The sequence below is a fragment of the Durio zibethinus genome, chromosome 17 (assembly GCF_047325235.1).
Source record: "Durio zibethinus cultivar Kanyao isolate XHJ-2024 chromosome 17, ASM4732523v1, whole genome shotgun sequence".
Taxonomy (NCBI): domain Eukaryota; kingdom Viridiplantae; phylum Streptophyta; class Magnoliopsida; order Malvales; family Malvaceae; genus Durio; species Durio zibethinus.
This window is the reverse complement of record NC_143178.1, coordinates 2,014,584-2,037,098: the sequence shown is the minus strand read 5'-3', so window position 1 is coordinate 2,037,098 and position 22,515 is coordinate 2,014,584. Positions and strand designations below refer to the sequence as shown.

Below are 22,515 nucleotides of genomic sequence, written 5' to 3'. Positions count from 1 at the left end.
ATTTATTTTTACATATTAATCGTACTTAATCAAACAAACTCGAATAATTTAATTTCAATCATAAATTAAATTTGAATTAAAAAAATAAAATTCGACCAAATTTAAATCAAATTTTAAATCATAAATTAAGAATTAAGCTTAAATTAAAATTTTTTTGTTATATCGACTCGACTCGTTAGACTCCTGACAAACAACAAATGCGAAAGGAAATAGCATCGCTGTATCAGGTATCACCCTATTATATGGGAGAGAACGAAGGGCTCTCTTTCTATTTTTTCTCAGTTATATATGTACTGCCATGTTTGATTCCAAGTCACCATTCACCAAATACAAAAAGAGAGACTGAACGTTCTTGGCCTCTGCTTGTAAATCCACAATTCTGTCCACATCTCAAAACCAATAGAAACAATCCCATCACAACCACAATTGCCTTGTTTCTGTTTCTTGTGTGAAACCCCTGTTCACCAGAGTGGTTGGTCGTTCCTTTGTCATTCAAGCTCCTAAGTCCTAACCCAACAACTCTCTTGTGGCTCTCAATCACACCCAAACATTCACTTCACGTTTTTCTTTTTCTTTTTCCCTGGATTCTCTCATCAGTCTCTCACCCCCAAAACACCCATTAAAAAAAAGCCTCACCGAACACACCCCTACAAAAAAAGGAATTTTTAGGGGGCTTTTTCTAGGAAATGCTCTGTCACTTTCTGGTAGTATTTTGCTCTGAATCTGTTTTTTGGTTCATTAGTGAACTTTACAGAAATATTTTTGGATCTTATTAATGGGTTTTCTATTTCTTTTAATCAGATTTGATCACTTGCGTTGGGACTTAACTCTCTATCGAATTCGATTCTTTTTCATTGTATTGCTTTTCTAAGGTAAGATTCCTAGTTCTTGTGGAATATGCGGAATGTAAATGTGACAGCCATTTGGTTTTCTGAGACTGTTTTAGTATTTCATGTATATGTTGCAACTCTTTCAAGTTCTGCTTTTGAACTCAGTTGTGTCTAAATTTCATCTATTTGTCATAATCTTTTTCTTTTCAAGTTCCCATTTTGGGAACTGTCTCTTGTTTGGTAACTTTGATTGAAATGCGTTTCTTTTAATATAAAACACCACTTCTAAAATGGTGTTAAAGATTAAGCTTTGGACTTGTAGCTGAAGCCTTTGGGATTCGAAGTTACAGTATATATGGATTCTTTGATGTACTTTGCTTCAAAAGGTTGTGCTTTTGATGAAGACCAATATCGCTGGCTTACAACTTTCTCTGATGATTTTGTCGTTTTAACCCCTTAAGTGTGGCTTATGCTTACTTTTCTTGCCCAAGTCTCCTTTAATATTGTCATTGGTTTCTAAATATGATAAGGGAACTTTTTTTTCCTCTTAAATTATCATTTTGCAGTTAAGAGCTTGAGATATTTCAATACTTTGTTTATGTTTGTAAAAAATATGAGCAAAAGTTTGGAATTAGATTTTGATATTAATAAATTGATGGTTGAGCTTAGTTCTTGAGTTTCTTAACCCCCTTCTTGCTTGACTTGAGCTTCTCTACTTTTTCTTATATTTTGTAGTATAATATCTCAAAATTGGCTTCTATATTGAACCATATTCCTGCTATCAGAACCACCATATTCGAAACTATGACATTTTAAAATTTAATCAATTGCTTTTCGTTCAATAATCTCACTGCCTTTGTTTACTTCAAGTAGTTACCATGTCTAAAATTGATCTACTATCAGCTACTGTCAAACCTTAGCTCAAATGGGTCGCCTCCTCTGTCGCTCAAGCCAAAGCAATTTATGCATCAAGTTAAACGGATAATCTCATTTTTTAAGATGGAGAATGAGATTTGATTATGTGTGTTAGTTTGCTAGTTTAAGCTGTTCACCATTTTTAAGATGGAGAATTGTTTTACTGCATGTTTAACTTCTGCAGATGGGAGACGTAGCTAAGGACTTAACATCTGGGACTGTTGGTGGAGCAGCACAGTTGATAGTTGGGCACCCTTTTGATACCATCAAGGTTAAGCTTCAAAGCCAGCCTGCTCCACTCCCTGGGCAACTACCCAAGTATGCTGGTGCTATGGATGCTGTCAAACAAACTTTAGCTGCTGAAGGCCCAAGGGGTTTGTATAAGGGTATGGGGGCTCCACTTGCCACTGTGGCAGCCTTTAATGCTGTCCTTTTTACAGTGAGAGGGCAAATGGAGGCCTTGTTGAGATCAGAACCTGGTGCCCCCCTCACAGTCAACCAGCAGGTCGTTTGCGGCGCTGGGGCTGGAGTTGCTGTTTCATTCTTAGCTTGCCCCACTGAGTTGATCAAATGCAGGTCGGCATCATGGCTTTTCCTATTCGATTTTCCTATCAATTTATAGTTATATTATCTTATGATCTTTTTTTTTTTTTTTGTTAACATTTTAAAGTAAATTCTTGACTTCTTTTAGTCTGCACAACCTGGATGTATGGAGTGCTAAAGAATTTTTGTAAATAATTTTTCACTTTGTCATTTGGATAGGATAACTAACTCATAACGCCCTCAAACCTCCTAATTACTTCTTGGTTCTTTTGGTATAAGCAGATTGCAAGCCCAGAGTGCATTGGCAGATTCTGCCTCAGCAGGTGTGGCTGTGAAGTATGGAGGGCCGATCGATGTAGCCGGGCATGTTCTCAGGTTAGAAGGTGGCATAAGGGGTCTCTTCAAGGGATTGGTTCCCACCTTGGCGCGTGAGGTTCCTGGAAATGCTGCTATGTTTGGTGTCTATGAAGCACTGAAGCAGTACATGGCCGGAGGGCGAGACACTTCCAAATTAGGAAGAGGCTCTTTGATTGTGGCTGGAGGCTTGGCTGGAGCTTCATTCTGGTTCTCTGTCTACCCAACTGATGTCGTCAAGAGTGTGATCCAGGTAGACGATTACAAAAATCCCAAATACACTGGCTCCATAAATGCCTTCAGGAGGATATTAGCTTCCGAGGGGGTGAAAGGCCTGTACAAAGGGTTCGGTCCTGCCATGGCACGAAGTGTCCCTGCTAATGCAGCATGCTTCTTGGCATACGAAGTGACAAGATCTAGTTTGGGCTAATCAATTATTGTTGCACTGTGATTCCACACCAAGAATTGATAAAAGTTTGCCATTGTTAATCATATTGCTTTTACCAAAGGCATTTTCTCTGTCAACAAATTATAATGTTTGAACGAAGTTTTGGCAATATGGTGACTGGGTCTCCATTCTTCAAGATTTCTGTTACTTCCATTGACTGGAAAAAAACAACATTCTTTCATGAATTACCCATATTTAAATTTACTCCTTGCTGAAGTATTTATTTTCCTTAAAGGAATTTGCCGATGATTCCATTGCACATATAGAAGGCGTGAGCCTCTTTTTTTTTTTTTTTTTTCTCCTTTTTGTGGGTCGGGGGAGTAATTCAGGGTCAATAGTACAACCTAGCCTAAGCCATTGCTCTTGCAAATCTGGCCCAAAAGAAAGCTCACAAGAAACCCAGCCCGTGCGAATACATGTGGCCATGCTTACATAATATGGGTTTGTGTCTCCAAGCGAAAATGTTTGACCAAGTTTCATTTTGGGTCAGAAGAATCCATTGAAATAGGCAGATGGAGCATAAAACGGTGTGCAAGTGTAACGAACAAGCGCTTGACTTGGCGGGCAAAATCAATAGGCCGACACCTGACAGGAAACGAAGGATGTAACTGTTTCAGACTTCATAGCTCTACGTGAAAAGCACAGCACTTATTCAATGATCTAAACCCAAAACCCAAATCTTACACACCCAAAGAATAAAAGATATGGAAAGTGGAAGATCTCACTCCTCAAAACCTCTTGTTTCCAGGTTGGAACCGTTGGATCATTTAGATTTCATTGTGAGTCTCTCCCTCTATCATATATAACGTACCAAAAGTTAATTTGGCTTCGAATTTATGCTTTGCTTTTCTTTTTATCTATCCTTTTTTTCACACAGATGAAGTATTTAGAAGGAAAACGAAGGTTGCAGAAAGGAATGGAAAAGAATGCATGCAATTAGATTTATCAACGAGGGAAGCTTTCTTCAAAGGGTCGTTGTTGGATAGGGTTACACCTGTCGAACATATATAGACTTTTTCAGGCAATGGTTTTCAAAGAAAAAAGAAACAAAAAAACAGTGTGGTGAGATAAAAAGGAAAAACAGTTATTGAGATTTTATGCATGTTGAATCAATTATTTAGGCACAAAAGTATTCAACGTCGTTCCAAGCTTTCAAAGATGATTTTCGTCATTCATGCCACAAAGCTTGGTAAATCATTCTAAAATTGCGGCTTAATCTCATATGAAATTGGGATTTTGACAGGGATGAATAGAAAATTTGATAATTTGATTGGACTTTTTATGCTATGATATATATATTTTTTTACAAAAGTTATCACTAAGCCTTGACCCCACTTTTACTCATTTCTTTAAGCACTCGTCGACTCCTGAAAGCAACATAAGATCAAGTTCATTTAAGCAAAGATTCAAGTCAATCCAGGGTCCTTCCTTCTTGATAAAGTACCTCCCTTTAACCGTTTTCTTTGTAGTTAATATGTTCAATCAACATATATGATTGCTTAAACACAGTGGCTACTGGCTAGAACTCATTCTCAGATCACAGCAAATTGCAGCATAGTGAGTGAATTATTATTTATAATTGTCTTTCCATGTCATGTAGTAGATTTTTACTCTTCAGAATGAAAATAGGTACCAGAAGACAATGTTACAATTATTTTCCCCCTTTTTTATCACTAGCAAAGAATAATTACAGCAACTGAGATACATGCATTTTAACATCATAAACTTATACAAACTCTTGCCTATTTTCTTCTTCTTGTTGTAGCTATGCTTGGAGCTGGAATCTAGTAACACATCTAGCATTTCAACATCAACATCTGGTTGTGCATCTTCCAGCAGCCTAGGATCCAGAGGGAAGCCAATATCTCGCTCATTACCAACTTTCACCAACTCAAGTCAAGCTCACAAACAGGCATCGCATCAGGTCCTGTTTATCTGGTCTGAAATTCAGGTAATTTATTTCCCCAATATTCTCCTTGCACCGATAAAGACAAAAATAAAACTATTGGTATTAATCATTGTTAAGCAAGCTCATTAAGAACCTTGACATCCCACTAATTTAGCTCATCATAATATACAGTCACTTTGGACCACAAAATTAAGTGTTCAGAACTTTCATATGCTGTCTTGATGAATTGATGCAACATTATTAACCATTGTTGGTTGATAAATTTTTTTACACTTCGAGAGTATAAGCAAAATTTATTTAAGTTATTTTTCTATTAAAGCTATCTGCAAATAATTTCCCTCATATTTTCCTTCTTTCGTTGATCATCAATGATGATTTGGTTTACATTATTTGTGTCTACATTTTGGTTCGTCTTCATAAACTCTTGTTTGGCCAAAGTGAGCTAGCTGATTCCTAATTTATCATATGATACAGATCAGGTATTTCCACAAGGAGTTCAGAAATATCCAAAGGACCAAATAGTCATACACTTATGCCATCAATATAAACATTTCTACCTGTATTTGACTTCTTTATCTCAATTTTCCTTGTATTCAATTTCTCTTCATAATAAAATTTTAATAGGAAGTACTGCACTATTGATTTTTGTATGTCACGAAACATATATGATCTGCTATTTGATTCAATTGGCATTTTCTGGACAGGAAGAATCTGAAACAATGCTACAAAACAAGAAAGATCCAAATCCTCTCAAGCAACAATTTGGGTACCAAAAGAGCAGCAAGAAAGAGAAAATAAGCAAAAGTGGGAAGAAGGTATCTCCAAAGTGGTCACATTGGACAATATTGGATTAATTTTTCTTTCCAATGACATTTTGGACATGTCAATTTCAATTCTCTAATCAATTTTGTCCTGTTAGTTGCCATAATCTCAACTATAAATGCCAGGGTTGCAATGGAAATTACAATTAAGATGATCTTGTAGGCTTCTCTCATAGTGAAATTGAACCTTCCCCATGCTAGAAGTGAAATAGCAATATAAATTGCAAGAAGACAAGCATAAGGACCATGATCTTTTTTTCCACCCATTAATAAAAAGAACTTGGGGATGCAACTGGCTTGATCAGTAAATTGCAAGCCTCAAAACCCAGCCATTATTTTATTTTATTTTTTTGTTCAAGACAAAAGGGTGTCAATTAGTTCTTAGACCTTGGCCTTTAATGTGAGGATAAAAACCACTATGCCAAGCCTAAATTATTTGCCTAGTTGCTCATTTTTAGTTATAATATGATAAAGATAAAACAAATTGATGGAATCGAATAGATTTAATAATAAAAAATATGATATAATAATACGATATGAATATGATATAAAAATATATATGAAAATGATACGATTTAAAATTTTAATAACTATATATTAATTTAACAAAGTAAAATATATATATTTTATAGTCTTATATTAATATAAATTATAATATATAATTTTTATTTAAAATATAAAATTAATATATAAATTTTAATATTTTATATGATACACGTATATAAATTATCAAAAACAAATGAAAAATTCAACTGTCTCATCAATGGAACTAACGCACTAATCTCTCACATTCTCCTCGTAATTTTTTTTACACTACTGTCGTTGGAAAGTAATGGCCAATAATAAAAGCCCCTTTAATAATAATAATAAAAAAAGCATATAGTGTTTTTTTTTTTTTTTGAAAATAGAAAATGAATGGAGGTTTATGGATATAAACAAATTATGAAAGCTTTGGTTTGCTTTGCTGGATTACAGTGGAATGACATGGACTCCTTTAATTTAATTTCTCTCACCCACTTATGGTGAATAATTATGAATTAATTAATCAAATAATTCTTTGGGGGTCATGTTATGTAAAATTCAGAAAGTGAAGAGATAGCAAATTTTGAGCAATTATTAAGAGTGAATATAATTAATTTAATTAATTAAAATTGATTGAATTTAATAAAAATAAACATTGTTAGAAAAATTCATATTGTGGTTTAGAAAAGCAATTTGTTTGATGTCATGTGAAGTGACTTTGATAGTACAATATAAAGAAGCAGCCAACAAAGAAAATCAGCCCAATGGAAAACAACATTGATAATAACAAATATGCAAATTTCCGTTTTAATTAATAATTAAACTTGAAATTGGACATATAACAGTCGAAATCTGTCAGTTGTCTCTGGCGGCTGCCTTTTCCATATACTGTCATCCCATTGTTTTCAACAACTTTCGCAACACAAAATTTACGACTACAAGTGATTTACAAAATTTACACAGAGCCATACGATGGGAAGAGTATCATTTATAATTTTTTAATAATTATTTAATATAAAAAAATTATATAAAAATTTATTATTTATAAATATAAAATTTACATAACTTTAAATTATAATTAATTATACTATAATTATTATAGTTCTCGTTTTGCAAACTATTTTTTTATATAAAAAAATTTAAGAATAAAAGAAATTATTTTATCTCTAAAATTAAGATAAATCATCAACTTATAAAAAAATTTATAATTTTTTTTTTAAATTTTGAAACTTATAAATCACTTATTAATAAAATATCATAAAGATTCAAATACAAATGTTTTACGTTCAAGTTTTAAATTATAATCATTTGTAATTTTTTAATTAATTATATGTATATATAATATATATAATATTTATTTTTAAAAAATATATAAAATATAAAATTATTATATTATAAAAATACGTTAAATATAAAAAAGATATTTTTTAATTTTTATTAAATATATATAATTTTTTTATTAAAAGTTTAAGTCGTAATTTTTTATTTATTATTATATTATTATGTTGTATTTAAAAATTATTACTTGTTTACTATATATATATATATATATTTTAAAAAAAATTATTAGTTTCTCAATTCCTATTTTACCCGCCAACATCCCCCATATTCCCTGTCCCGTATAAGCCCCCAATAAACCCCTCCTATTGTCTTACTCTTCCCTCTTCAATCCTCAATGGCAGATCCAAAATCCGAACCTTCCTCTTCAATGCCCGATCAACCACCCGACTCCGAACCCACCACCCACCAACTCACCAGCCTTCCCGGCTTAACCCACGACGAGTTCTTAGAGTTAATCCCTTCCATCACTCAGTTCCACACCTACTCAGTGGGTCCAGGCAAATGTTCTTCCTTACTAGCCCAACGTATCAACGCCCCACACGACGTCGTTTGGTCCGTCGTCCGCCGTTTCGACAAACCCCAAACTTACAAACACTTCATCAAAAGCTGTGCCGTCGAAGAAGGTTTCCAAATGGTCGTGGGTTGCACGCGTGAAGTCAACGTGATCTCCGGGTTACCGGCTGCCACTAGCACCGAAAAACTCGATATTTTAGATGAGGAGCGACAGGTCACCGGTTTTAGTATCACTGGAGGTGAGCATCGGTTGAGGAATTACCGGTCGGTGACGACGGTGCATGGTTTCGAGCGTGACGGGAGGATCTGGACCATCGTTCTGGAATCTTACGTTGTTGATGCTCCGGAAGGGAACACGGAGGAAGACACGCGGCTGTTTGCTGATACCGTTGTCAAGTTGAACTTGCAAAAGCTGGCGTCCGTCACCGAAGGGTTAGCGCGTGATGGTGACGGTAAAAAATCACAGGTGATGTGAAAAAGTAAACACAAAAAAAAAGAATGAAAAAAATATTGCCCCTTTCTTCTTTGTTTGTTCACTCTCTCTTTCTTTCGTTGTGGGATTTTGTAATTTTTTTCTAATTTTAATGTTCTTGGTTTTTTTTTGTGAAATTACCGAAAAATCCTCATTGTGAATAGATTGACTACTGGGATGTTGGTGTGGACTGTGGACAAGCATGGAAAGGCCGTTTGAGTCGATGCCTTTGTACATAAATGTTTCCAGTTGAACCAATATTAAAATTTAATAAGCACTAATGTTGTGTAAAGTGGGGATTAAAGAAGCAATGGTTGGCTAAGAATCTCTACTTGACAATATTTTTATATTTTTTTCCTTTTGTTTTTTCAAATACCTTGAATTAAGACAAAGGCTATCAGCTCCCTCCATCCAGTATCGTTTTTGTCGAATATGTGCTTTTGACTTTCCCCTTCAAAATCTCAAGAGTCTACTATTCACAATGTGTAATAACATAACCCATGTTCATAAGTGACTGTACATGGTTCCTACTGCTCTTTTCTATTGGCCAAAAAAAAAAAGACAATGCTCTTTTTCTTTTCTACTGAATGAAAGTGGGGTATGGTAAGAAATATGGTAGAATATAATCCTTTGATTATGTTGAAAAATGTAAGTGTAATTGATAATGTTAAACCTAATAATGGCTAAGAACTTCATGCTTTTTTAGCATTAGGTTATTTGCTTTCATCTCCTTTTTACTCTTCAAAATATTTATTTAAATAGACAATAAGATTAATTTTAATAGGATTAAAAATAATAATAATAATAATAATTACTGTAATTATGATTTAAAGAAATTATATAAAAATTTATATTAAATAAATCTCATTAAAATTTAAATTTAAATTTAACTTATAATGGGATAAGCTTAACTGCATTATATTGAAAATGGGATGGAATCCAAACCCCCGCTAAAAAAAAAAGAAGTGAGATATAAGGCCCCTACCCTACAATTTCATGTTTCGCTATGAACCAGGCAAAATCAATGAGATACTCTACTTGAATGAAAGACTGGCTATGAAAGGGGTGGGGTGGGGGGGATGGGGGGGACAATGGCTAGTTATTTGGCTAATGGTCCCCGTTTGAGAAGAGAGCAATGAACAACCGGTTGCGTCAGGTGGGATTGCATTTTTCCAGATCAAGAATTAATCTACAGAGAAAGTGAAAGGAAAAAAAGGGTGCAGAGAGTAGTACAACAGTTAGGTTAGGTAAAGTATGGTGGAATTTCTTGGGAGGCTAAGAAACACAGAAAAAAGGGCTAGTTTCTGGTACGTTCGTCCAGCCCCATATTTTATATTAAGCTATAAAAGTTTTTAAAAAAATCTTCTTATTTTGTTTTGCCGAAAGGTCTTGCCCCGCCCCCGCCCCCCGCCCCCTCCCTTTTTTTTTGGAAAGGGTTTCTTTTTACCAGCATTGACACTACAATGTTTCTACAAATGATATGGACCGTCCGATCACAATCATGCATAGTTCATTACTAACAAGAGTTTGTCGTCGCCTCATTGCTGTTGGTGGGGTTTCTCCTGGCATTGTAGTTTATTTTATGCATACCGGCTCTTACAATATTGGATTGTAATTCAAGATCATACATACATACATATATATATATATATATTTGTTTATTATATTATATTTGGGCCATGACTTTTTAAGCAAAACGGTCATGGTCTCCATGTTGTTGCTGAGTTTTCACATTTAGGCATTGGATGGAATTTATCAGTAAGAAAATATGTTAGGTGCAGTGGTGGAATATCCATGAATAATATAAATGTAGCCATGACATTCAGCCACGTGGGTTTGTAGATAGAAAGATAAGAAAAAATTCAAGAGCAATGGAAAGGAAGGCAGAGGTAGGGTTGACTCCGATCATTAATGAAGATGTAAAATGAGTTTTATCTTTCACAATGGCGGCACCTAAAATTCAACTAATCTTGTACAAGAACAATGCGATGCATGCCTCAGGTCTCGTTTATTTTACTATTTTCTTTTTCCATTTTCTAAGGTCTACCCATTCTTCTGTAACTCGATATGACGACTTAGCCATGTTCCTTCCATATCCTTTAAAGGTTATTTGTTGTGTCCCTGGTGGGTCATGGGTGAGTGCAGGGTTACAATTAATTAAAGGTTTGATAATTTAGCTTGCTGAGGTGATCAATGGTTCGCTGCTTTAATTACTTTCCTTCTTTCTTTCTTTCTTTTTTGGTTAAAGACAAAGCCCTATTTATGTATGTAGCCATTATCACTTAGACATGGCCAATGTGAAGGATGGTGCGAGTTGATATACTGATTCAGCAGAGACATCGATCTTCGCAGCATAACTAAATAAGAAAACTTGGAAACTATGGCAAACACAAGTTTGGGTTTCATTTGTATATGCAAGGGAAATTAGTATAGAATATTGGCTTAAATCTAAGTAACTGTAGCTTTTGATGCTTGAGAGAGATGGATACATTGTTTGTGGAAAAACCCTAGGCCGGTTTATAGCTTTCTATATATTTTCATAGCATGTTGACTATTTGATCAATCAATAAAGAGTTCTTCTTGAGGTAGATATGGCTTCATTGTCATACAGTTGCACAAAAATGATTAAAAAGGAAAATGCAGGGCAATTAATGCAGCTGTGCTACTTACCTAGGATGAAAGTGTTTATAATATTATATTTATAGTAAATGCAATAGTTGATAGTTAACGTAAAAGTTTCAATGCATTGAAAAAAGATCTTTTGAACATAATAATAATTTTAACCAAAATCAAAATCCATCCTATTATAATTCTTTGGAAATTCTTGAGCACCTAAGGTTAATGTATGCGGCTATAACAAAACTGGAATCATATATGAACCTTGGATTTAATCTAAGAGTTTGTTTAGATGGTCGATACAATTGGCTTTAGTGAAATTAAAAATAACGAATAAAGTTGAAATTGATTACTATAGTAGTAAAGTTTGTTACTATAGCAATAATATTAAAATCAATAACGAAATATGTGTTTGATGCAAAAAAAAAAAAAAAGATGGTAGTGAAGTGAAATATAAAAAGAAAAAATGAAAATAACCATTACAAACATTAAATTAAAGTTAAATATAATGAATTTATTCAAATTTTGAAAATAATAATTTAGATTAAAGTTATTTACTCATTAAATTAAAAATTAATAATGTTTATTTACTTTATTATTTATTATGTATGAAATTATTTAATTATCAAAATATTTATTTAATTATTAATTTATTATAATAAAATATATTTATTACATTGAATTAACAAAGTTATTTAAAATTTTTTAAGTAACAAAATAAAATGAAAAAAAAAAAAGAAAAGAAAAGAGTAAGTGGCAAAAAGTCTATGCAATATGTAAGGGTAAAAAATATATATATATGGGTAAAGTTGAAAGATAAAGCTGCGATTGGAAGAAAATTTTTTTACCGAGCCTAAAAGGTCCAATGGCAAGATGGAGGTGTGGTTGGTTCAATCTCACCTCATTGACAACACATTTGAAAACAAAAGTAACTTTTATGATTGCTAACTGTATCTCACTGAAAATGTAATTACATCTAAATTAAACTTGAATAATTTATCCATCTATTTTAATTAATCTCATTTAAGAAAAAATTTTGTAAGATTAAATTTCAATTTTCAACACTTGTAAATTTTTTTTAGGCTTTGAGCTCTTTTATACAAATAAAAAATTGAAATCATAGACAAACCCTAAAAACTATACATAGAATTAGAATCAGGATAAAAATTAGTGGGGAGAATTGGGAATTCTCTTGGAGTTGAACAGTGATTTCCAAATGGAAAGGACTAAAGACGCCAAAAAGGGTTGAAATCATGATGGAATAATATTGTAACTTTAAAACATGAATATTTTTTAATGGTCAATCTAACTTTAGATGATGATCACGAATTTGGTGGGGGCATTTTTTTTGTATTTTGATAATCTAAACCACGTGAAGGAGCATCAGCCCCCAATTTGTCAACAAAGTCTATGGAAAACGACTTGCCTCTTTTTGGTAGGCGAAAGGCCAATTTAGCGAGGATGCAAGTGGCCAACTTGACTATTAAAGAAAGGAAGATTTTGTGTTGTATAGAAGCTGCAAGGAGCAGCTTTAGAAAGGAAAATAAAGGTTTCGTCGATTGTCAAAGAATCTCTGCCTCGTTTTGAGGCATTTTCTTTGGTTAATAATTGGTTCTTTCGTGGGAAAAGTGGTGGCCACAAAAAGGCCTTCAATTTCATAGGCCCAAAATATTCTAATCACACTATACCCTCCATCGTCTATGGATTTTGATGGGTGCCACGCTATTGTAAGCGCTTTTTTTCTCCCTATTTAATTCATGTTTTCAACTGAATATTTAGTTAACATTAAATTATGTTTGAACTTTGAATGGCCAATGTGATAACGCAATCAGACTCTTTTTTCAGTGGGAATACATCAGAAATTCGTTACGGTGAGTAGAGATGGTGTCGGGTCCGAGACTAGTTTTTATTTTTTTTTAATCTAATTTGATTTTATATATTTAATGTTTAAATTTGATTTGATTAAATTTAATATTAAAATATTATTTTAATATTTGAATCCAATTTAATCTGCATATATACATAAAATCATAATTGATTTAATTTAAAATTAATAAAATATTATTTTTTAAATACAAATATAAAAAATTATAAATATATATAACTAAATAAATAATTAAAAAAATTTATACATATCAAGTTAAAACAGATTTGTTTAAAACCTAACCAGACCCAGTCCTAATTTATAAAAAAAAAAATCAATCTAATTCGAAATCTTATTTTTTTAAAACAAATCTCTAAAAAATTAAATTAAAATCTAATAAATTCAGATTTAATTACCAACCCTACTGGGTGAGACCTTTACCATCCGTCCAAACATAGTTTAAATTACATTTAAGAAGCCTTTTGCGTTTCCCCTACTTTCAAGGATCTTCAATGGTCCTTTTTTCTCGTTACTTGGGCCTCCTTCAGTCCAAATTTAATGCACTGGACCGTTATGCTTTGATATGAATGTCACCTAAACCCAATGGGATTATGAAAAAACCGAACTAAAAATGTACACCATATTTTCTGCCTTCACAAAATTATAAAAACCCAATGTTGCTTAGAAGAAATTTGCTAGAGAACCGAGGTGTCAGCAATTAGTAGCAATTTTTTGAGCAAAATTTGAGACAGTATAACTCCAACACCATGACCCCTTCTTTTGAATAACAGAGAAAAATAAATGACGAAGAATGGTTGAATATTTTATTTCCACATGCCACTCAATTGAACAAAAATTTACTAAAATTAATTAGGATTTAATCCACAATAGTACAACTACACAAGAATTTTTCAACTAGATTGCCTACCTATAAATTTTTTATGCCTGTGATCCTACCTGCTTACACGTTACAGCTCCAGTCCAGAGATGTCCAACTGAGTTATCCGATCTCCACTATTTCCTAAGTACTTTTCCAAGAATACAAAAAGCATTACAGTTGTTACAAAGCCTAAGCGCAAACTTGTGAAGCGGGTATGCACATGACTGAAGTCAAAAAAATTCACAATTGTACCTTCATGAGAAAGAGATGATCCTGCATTAAGGGGGTCCTAATTCCTCAACAAGCATGAAGTTGATGAGAACGAAAATTTAATAACTTAGATTATTGGTCCCTCCACATTGGACTTGGGAAGGGAAAAAAGCCAGGTGACAATGGAAACATAAGACCAGCGGAAGGCGAAGGTTGAGGCCCTGGACCTAAAATCCCTGACTGACCCATGGGCGAGAAAGCAAAGTTGGGAGTCATTGGCGGAAATTGAACCCCGGGAGAAAGCAAAGGGTAAGGCGAGCGGGGAGACAACAAATTCATATAACCAGTAGGTGATGGCAAAAGGAACTGAGAAGTTGGTGAATGTAAAAGGGCAGGTACATTCATCCGTGGTTGTGGAAGATTAGGCATCGGTGGTACAGGACCATTCATTCGTGGAGAAGGGAGATTAGACATAGGTGGTACGGGAACTCCTCCTGGGGAAGGGAGAGCCCACAATGATGGATTAGGAAGCAAACCAGAAGATGGTGGAGGAGTGAAAGGTTGACCTGGAACTGCAGGGTGTAGTTGAGGTTGCACTTGGTTTCCAACTGGACTAGGATCAATAAGAGAAGCCTGCAGGTATCGCATATAAGCTGAGATAGGAGATTCAGCCGTGTTTGCCCAAACAGCACCTCCAGGTATCACAGGTTGTAACATTGTAGGTGATGTTTGTCCATATTGACCAGGTCTAACCATATTATTATAAGGAGCAGGAGGGGGAACTGGAGCTGGTGCATTACCAGGGGCAGGTACTGGAGGTGGAATATGGGGCCGATTGATCGGTGTCAATGGTGGAGGCCTAATTTTCTGCAATCTAATACTTTGGGGTTTGGGAGGATTCTGTGGGGGCCTGGGCAAAGGATCTTGTGAAGGCGAACCAGTGAGCTGCTGAACAATGTTCCTGAATTCGTTCTTGCTTATATTGTAAACCTGAGGCTGATGCTGCTGCCTAGCTGCATTATTAGCAAAATTAGGTTGATGCAACGGGCTCTTCTTTATATTTTTACCGCTCTTGTTCACACCCAGATGATCATTATGCCGATTCTTCGAATTATCCATTTCACAAAACTAAATTGCAAAGTGAACCACAACAAACTAATCCCAATTTTTTCCAAACACCCAAAAGGTCAAACCATTCAAAAGCTTCAACACAACATCCTAGAAACTCAAAATCGAAGCTCAAGTACCAGCTAGCAATCTTTCACAACAGCAACCTAAAACTTCACATAAGCTGCAAAAAATCTGACCACGAACCACTGTTGATATTCTCTTAGATATCCACAAGGGTGCAGTACTTCAAAAGCTTCAGACTTTGGACTCAAAAGTTCAAGCAATCAAGATTCTCATATTAATATCAGAACATAACAAATCAATCTCCACTAACAACCACCCAGCCAAACCCTAAACCTGATATACAACAAGAAAAAGAGAAACCTTTACTTCCAATCCAAAAAACCTTGCACTAGAAAAGCAAATTCCAGATTACCAGACTATAATAAAGATCAAACATTAGTACAATAATCAGCTCCAAAAGTGAAATCCCACATCATAAAATTCCACCAATTTCAAAAAACAAGATCAACAGAAAAAAAACAAAACAAAATAATGAAAATAAAATGAGTCAAATAGAAATAAAGATATAATGAAAAATACCAGGTTTGTAATTATAAAATCACCGTGAAGATCTTCTTCTTCCTCTTCCTAGAATGAGTAAAAATGAAATTAACCGGAAAATCAAAGGAAAGTAAACCGTAGGGCTAGCGTGGGAGGTGCTGGAGACTAACGTGCGCGGTGGGTCAATGTGGCAATGAATTCAACCATCTTCATATTTGAAAAATATTTTTTCCCTTCGATATATTTTTGTTTTTTTTTTTTTTGTGGGTCCAAAAAACTAATTTAATGGAATAAAAATAGGTTTGGGAATGGGGAATTGGGGATAGTCCAAGTCAAAGTAAACGAAAGTATTAGCGGCGATTTTGATTTTTCCTCTTGCTGATTTCACGTGTAACGTAAATTAAATTAAATACTATAAATTTGAAGACTATTTTATTTTCTATTAACTCAAATCAACACTATACTTGAATTTATTTGTTCATTTTAACATTGTCTTTTATAAATTAAATTAAAGAGTAATTAGATATAACTATTAGTATGACTTCTTTTAATTTTTTATTATTTTTTCCCTCTTTTATCCAAATCTAAATCAAAATACTATCCCAAATATTAAATTCAACTTTTTTTTTTTTTATGAGACTCAACTCGTATTAAATTATGAACAAAAAGCATCAAGATATAGAGTTGATTAAGTTAAAAATTTTGTAAAAGGGACATATCATCCGTTGGTAAATAAAAATTTGATGTATTTTATATTGAATAAAAATTATTTATATAATTTAAGTAATTCAATTAAATGTTGGAATAAATCAAATTATTTAGGTACGTTAAAAATATTTTTCGTGGGTCAACAAATTTTAAAAATCAAAAATAGGATAATTGAGTATATGGGCCTTTGAGTTTATTTGATAAATAAATTTATTTTTTAATTTTTATTTATTAATTTTAAAAATATTAATAAATTAATATTTATTTATTTTAAATAAATTTATATGAAAAAATAATTATTTTATGATACAATAAAAATTATAATTATTCAAATAATTATAACTATTTAAATAAAAATTTATGACTATTTGTTTATTATATAAAAATCTTTTAACATAATTAATTTCATTAATTTTGATTCAAAAATTTTTAATTTTATTATATCATATAAATATAATTAATTTTAAAATAATATTTTTCTGAGTCTCAAAGCCATTTTTTTCTTCTTTCTTATTTCTTCTACATTCTCAAATTTTCTAACATCATCCAAGTCAAGATATAGACTTCATTGACGGGGCATTACAATTTCTATAATTTTGTTAACAATATTTTTTACTTCAACATGAAACTAAAATTCAACAAAACAGCCTCAGAGCTTGCCTAATTTCAACTCATGAGAAACGCATTGCATATGAAATATCGAGGATAAAGATGATAATGGATCGAATCGAAATCAATTTTTATTTATTTTAAATTTGATCTGATTTTATATTTATCAAATTCAAATTTAATTTGATATTATATAAATCGTACTTGTTTTAATTCGATCCAAAATTAATAAAATATTATTTTTAAATATATAATTATATAAATATATATAAATAAAAAATATTTTTAAAATTATTTTTATATAATATTAAATCAGATCAAATTTATCTAAAATTCAAATGCGAACCTACTTTCCTTTAACATTACCTCATTCAACTTGATAATTTTAATTTTTTTTAAAAAAAATTAATCTTATAAATTTGAATCAAAACCCGTCAAAACGGATCGGATTGAAGACAACTCTCGTCCTCAGGATACTCGGAGTTTGACACTACATACTTTGGGACAGCCAGCCCACAACACAAAAGTAAAAGAATGGGGTGAGAGAGGCTCGAACTCTCGACCTCAGGATAACTCAACGAAGCTATGAGACCTACGCGCTAGCCAACTGCGCCACCACCCCGTCATTCTGCGAGTGTGGCACAATAAATAGGATTTTCAATAATAACATAAAAAATTGTTTGGTTATCGGGGTTTTGACTTCGATTCTCCTTAACATCGGCATCCTAAAATTGCTCTAAAAAGCACCTCTCTTTCCTTGGTATCTTCCTCTCTCTCTCATCTTGCCCCAATACTCTTAAATCAATTCACAATAAAATCTGCATTCTTAAAGGTACATATGTAATCCTTTCTATATTTCATTTTTTTGGCAATCTTTTAATTCTGCATGTTCTAGTAACAATGCTTGTTTCCTTTTCTCCTGTTGAAATTTTTGGCTTTAAGGGTCTTGCTTTTAAAACCCAGAAATGACTGCGTTTAGATTCTGGGACACCCTTGAAACAACATTGAAGATGTTTGTTAATGTCAAATTTGTAAAGGGTTTGCCGTTTATGCTTGTTTTGATTAGTGGGGTTTTTGTTTTTCTTGCATATATATAGGTTTGATGTGATTTTGCTTTAAAATTTTCTTGATCAAACAATATTGATTCATCAATTTGTGCTTTTTGCCAAAGTGTTGATGTTACTCATCATTAATGTGTTACATGAAATATACTATCCATTTACTACTGTAATTGAAACGAGACTCAAGCTTGGATCTTTCAAAAAAAAAAAAAAAATGATTCAAGCTTGGAAGTTGTAGAAAGCAGATGGGGCTGAAAAGAATCTATTATTGTATTATAAATTTCATGGCTTGTTGGGGGTCGATGTTCAAGCTCTAGATTAGTTGATGAGCTTCCACGTTGCTCACTCATCTTACGAATTGAGTTGTTTATTATTCAGAATGCTGCAAGAGCAAATATTGGATAGATTCTGCATTTCATTGATGTGTAATTCAATGATTACGTAAAACTTAGAAAATGAGTTAGGATACTAGGAGTATGGTTATATTCCTTTTGATGCAATGACTTAATTAGCTAAATGCTCTGTTTTATTACCCCTAAGGGAGGTTTACATTTTCCTAATTAAGAATAAGGATAGTTCAGGGGTTGTTACCTCAGATGTGATCATGCAAAAAGTGATATGAATCATGTTAACGGTTAAGATTTCCTAGAAGGCATTTTTTTTTGTAGAAAAGAAGAAAGAGATAAATCTGGTTCTAACTGTTGGTAGTTGAAGCAAATATTTCATTTCCAGAAGGAATTCAAGTATTCTATGTAGATATACAAAGAAGTAAAAACATTTGATAAAAGTTAAGCAAATTTGTATGAGAATCAAGTCTGATAGGGAAACAGTTGCAGTTAATTATTGTATAATGTAAAAAAAAAAACCCTGGAAATGGTGTTAAAGTTCCATATTAATGCTGGGAGGATTAGAAATGATGCTCATTTTCGAACTTTATGGAAATAGTTGATAGGTATTTAAATGGTTACATAAATAGTTGATAGATATTTAAATGGTTACAGTTGCCTGTGCAGTTTATATAGATATAAAATTTACAGATATAGTTGCACATTGGGCCAGACAGATATTAAGAAGGCAGATATATCAATATTTTCCAAAGACATTGTTCTCATGGATAACAGTTGCGTTCATTAGTATTGAGATTCAGGAGTTTCTATACATGGAACATAATGGTCTCTTTCCCTTCCTTTGCCATGTCATTCAAAGCAGAAGTTTTGGACTGAAGGTGAACAGAAGAAGTCAAAGTCCAATATGCCTAACTTCTGCGATCTCTGTTTCTGACCTTGTACAAGCTAATAATGGACTAAACATGCTATAGAAGTGAAACTTACTAGATTATTCAGTAATCTTCTAGTATCTTTTTTCCTTTTGTGTCATGTCTGAAGTTGTAGCCTATATAATATCCAAAACAACCTCATTTATCCAAGACAATCTCATTTACATTTAGCATAATCTCTCAAATTTTGTGCTTTGTTTTGTTTACAGATTCCAGTATGATGTCTGAGATCTTGATTGACATAATGGTAATTGGCACCTGACTTGATGTTGCATATTGCAGAAAATCCTCAATGGTAAGAAGTGCGGCATGCTTTCCATTGTACAGAAATTGTTTACAGATCATTTGGGTTCCTTCATCAACTAGGTTTACTCATGCCAATGTAACATTTGTTTGAAATGGAAGACGGACTAAATATGAATCTTAGTGGAAGTCAAGGTAGTTTAGTAACTAAGACAAATGCTAAAAATTATAATGACATTATGACTCGCCGTCTAAAGAACCGGGAACGGCAGCGTAGATATAGGGCCCGGAAACGACTTGAAGAAGATATGCAGAAGCCTCATGTCCTAAGCCAACCAACTATGCCACAAGTGGAGTTGCAATTAAATGGGATCCTTGGTAATGGGACAACACGTGTTCATTGTAAACGGGATTGGAAAAAAGATGCTAGAAGGGCTCACATCAGCAAGGGTCAAGATGACATGCATAATGCATCTGTCCAGTCTACTCTTAAACTAACTGTTGAAAGCCAAATACCATGCTTGCCCTCTGGGATTAAAGCAGGAGGATCACTAGAAAGAGAATGCCATTCTGAGAACTCCCATATCCTGGGGAACTGTGAAATTAGGAAACCTAAGCTTGGTCGAAGAGACTGGAAAGCAGATGCAAGAAACAAGAAGAGTTGAGTTGGTTGTAACCAAGCTGTCCTCTAAAACGAATGTATAAGAGGTACAAAATTGAATGCTGGATAGCACATGTCTGTGTGATTGTTGAAGATCCTGAAGTTGTAATGACTGCAAGAACTTATGGTGCAGTAAGTCAGTCTGTTGCCGCATTTAGGAAGAGCTTTTATTGTTAGGTTTTCTGAACTTCTACTACTCTTTCGATTTCAGATGCAGAACTGAGTATATGAAGAACGTTAATTTTGGAATAGGATGCTTGAAGTGGAAGATTGCTGCTGTCGAAGATCGGACTAGAGTTAGAACGGTCAGGAATGATTGTAATATGTGACATTAACATTATATCATTGCTCTCTCATCCTGTTTGATTGATCATTCTGTGGCTGATTAAATTTAGACTTTTCCTTACTTGAAAGATATCAAACATGGATATGCCTGTAAGTTTCCTTGCCTGCACCTTGTACCTTCAACTGTGAATGTGTCCTAAAGAAGTTATATTAAAGGATTCCTTGTTGGAAATTCTGATTAGTACACCTTTTCAGCCTTTTAGCTTAGATCAAGGAATTTCAAATGAATATCACAGTCAAATAAGTTACATCATTGCTTTTCCCACTTTAGTAACAAAAACGGCAAACATAATGTCTCCCTCCTGCAGCAGGTCTTTGTGATTGTGTTTATGGTCCAAACTCGAACCCTTATATTTGGACATTCGCCCCATGAACTTCTTAATTCGTAAATCCTAATGTTATTACAAAGGACAAATTTACATAGGCATTTTTAATTAGAAATCCTCACATCACATTTTCATTTCAACAAGATTACTGCTTGTGAAATTTTCAAACTTCACCGTTTTTAGATAGGACAATGCTCTCTTGGATACTTAGATTAAGGAAATTTGGTGATAATCATGAAGAAAGGGAAGAAGGTCAAAATTAATGCTCTGAGTTGCAGGAGTCAATGCAAACATTGAATGCCAAATTTATCCGACTAGCTTCCATTGAGAGGATCATCAATGATCAGACAAATTGTTTTGTTGGTCATCAATTAGTTGTATGTATGACTCAAAATTTTAGACAACCAAATTTAGAATTGGTTTACCTGTCTTTGCGGGAACATCTATCCCAAAAGCTGTTTCATTAACAACTTAAAACTTATCTGTATATTTCAATTTGTTATCTCTTTTTTCTAAGCCATTAAAACCTCAATGTAGAACATCTCTTTTCAATCTCCCAATTCTCTTGATCAAAGAACTTGTTTTGTAGGGGACAAAAAGAAATTATTAATAAAGCCATGAATCTCAACTGCTTGACTTGCCAGGTCCTGCAAAGAACGGATTCAAACAAAGATAGGGAACACTGTGGTGAAGAAAAGGATAGCAGGAAAAATTGCAGTAAAACTGTTGATAGAAGTTGGTCAGGGAATTTAGGCCCCGCAGCTTATGAAGAGATCAGAAGTGAGCCATTAAGGTCGGTGGCTCCCAGGAAGAAGATAAAGAAGGGTGGTCATCGCCGGCTAAATACAATTGATACAACATATGGAGCTGAGGGTGAACCTAGGCTGGTGAGGAGCTGTGGAATGAGGAGGGATTGGAGCTTTGAGAATTTAAGAGAAGAGAGGGATGAAAAGATGAGAAAAGAGATGAGAGTACGTTGAGGCCATGCATGGCTCTACAAATTATATTATTATTATTATTTCTGGTTTCTCTTTTAATCAACACATTATTTCCTTCTCTCTTGATTGATAATCTTTATACTTGCAACCCAAATATCAGTAAATCTGTGTGTTTTGCAGGCCAGAAGAAGGCTGTGAAACTTTCTAGTTTCGAGTCCTCCTATGATTCATCAAATCTGGAAAGTGATGACGATGTTCTTAACATTTGTCTTGTTTTCATCATCTTCTTGGAATTGGCGCCTCTACTTTATGATACCCATTCATTCAACAGCTAAACTGGAATTGGGTATTTGTACAGAACAAATTCCTGGACTATGTAATAAGTTCTTCAATAGTTACTTAAAAGCCAAGCCTGCTTTATGGTCGCTTCCATTTC

The 22,515-nt window shown here is 33.5% G+C and overlaps 6 protein-coding genes across 7 annotated transcripts; 5 read left to right on the top strand and 1 right to left on the bottom strand.

Moving 5' to 3' along the window:
* Positions 1 to 285: 285 nt before the first annotated feature.
* Positions 286 to 3,294, top strand: LOC111286331 (mitochondrial carnitine/acylcarnitine carrier-like protein). Its single transcript, XM_022876248.2, has 4 exons — positions 286 to 704; positions 802 to 872; positions 1,930 to 2,321; positions 2,571 to 3,294. Exons 3-4 carry the CDS (start codon positions 1,930 to 1,932, stop codon positions 3,070 to 3,072), a joined length of 894 nt encoding a protein of 297 aa, XP_022731983.1. The 5' UTR covers positions 286 to 704; positions 802 to 872; the 3' UTR covers positions 3,073 to 3,294.
* Positions 3,295 to 3,794: 500 nt separating this feature from the next.
* LOC149513946 (uncharacterized) lies at positions 3,795 to 6,029 on the top strand. Its single transcript, XM_089745722.1, has 4 exons — positions 3,795 to 3,873; positions 3,968 to 4,077; positions 4,856 to 5,041; positions 5,704 to 6,029. The coding sequence occupies exons 1-4, from the start codon at positions 3,795 to 3,797 to the stop codon at positions 5,851 to 5,853; spliced, it is 525 nt and encodes a 174-aa protein (XP_089601848.1). The 3' UTR covers positions 5,854 to 6,029.
* A 1,910-nt stretch (positions 6,030 to 7,939) lies between these two features.
* On the top strand, positions 7,940 to 9,292 carry LOC111286325 (abscisic acid receptor PYR1-like). Its single transcript, XM_089745780.1, has 2 exons — positions 7,940 to 8,662; positions 8,833 to 9,292. The coding sequence occupies exons 1-2, from the start codon at positions 8,018 to 8,020 to the stop codon at positions 8,905 to 8,907; spliced, it is 720 nt and encodes a 239-aa protein (XP_089601906.1). The 5' UTR covers positions 7,940 to 8,017; the 3' UTR covers positions 8,908 to 9,292.
* Positions 9,293 to 13,950: 4,658 nt separating this feature from the next.
* Positions 13,951 to 16,175, bottom strand: LOC111276289 (uncharacterized). The gene is made up of 2 exons (XM_022862059.2): positions 15,952 to 16,175; positions 13,951 to 15,705 (listed from the first exon to the last, which is right to left on the bottom strand). Exon 2 carries the CDS (start codon positions 15,355 to 15,357, stop codon positions 14,371 to 14,373), a length of 987 nt encoding a protein of 328 aa, XP_022717794.2. The 5' UTR covers positions 15,358 to 15,705; positions 15,952 to 16,175; the 3' UTR covers positions 13,951 to 14,370.
* A 1,728-nt stretch (positions 16,176 to 17,903) lies between these two features.
* LOC149513945 (uncharacterized) lies at positions 17,904 to 21,001 on the top strand. Of its 2 annotated transcripts, none has more exons than XM_022862029.2 (2): positions 17,904 to 18,061; positions 19,849 to 21,001. In XM_022862029.2, the coding sequence occupies exon 2, from the start codon at positions 19,965 to 19,967 to the stop codon at positions 20,472 to 20,474; it is 510 nt and encodes a 169-aa protein (XP_022717764.1). In that variant the 5' UTR covers positions 17,904 to 18,061; positions 19,849 to 19,964; the 3' UTR covers positions 20,475 to 21,001. The 2 variants fall into 2 exon arrangements, with proteins under 2 accessions (XP_022717764.1, XP_022717757.1); XM_022862022.2 differs by having other exon boundaries at positions 17,905 to 18,061; positions 19,776 to 21,001.
* On the top strand, positions 20,462 to 22,504 carry LOC111276252 (uncharacterized). Its single transcript, XM_022862036.2, has 4 exons — positions 20,462 to 20,602; positions 20,682 to 20,775; positions 21,786 to 22,112; positions 22,260 to 22,504. The coding sequence occupies exons 1-4, from the start codon at positions 20,595 to 20,597 to the stop codon at positions 22,275 to 22,277; spliced, it is 447 nt and encodes a 148-aa protein (XP_022717771.2). The 5' UTR covers positions 20,462 to 20,594; the 3' UTR covers positions 22,278 to 22,504.
* Positions 22,505 to 22,515: the final 11 nt, after the last annotated feature.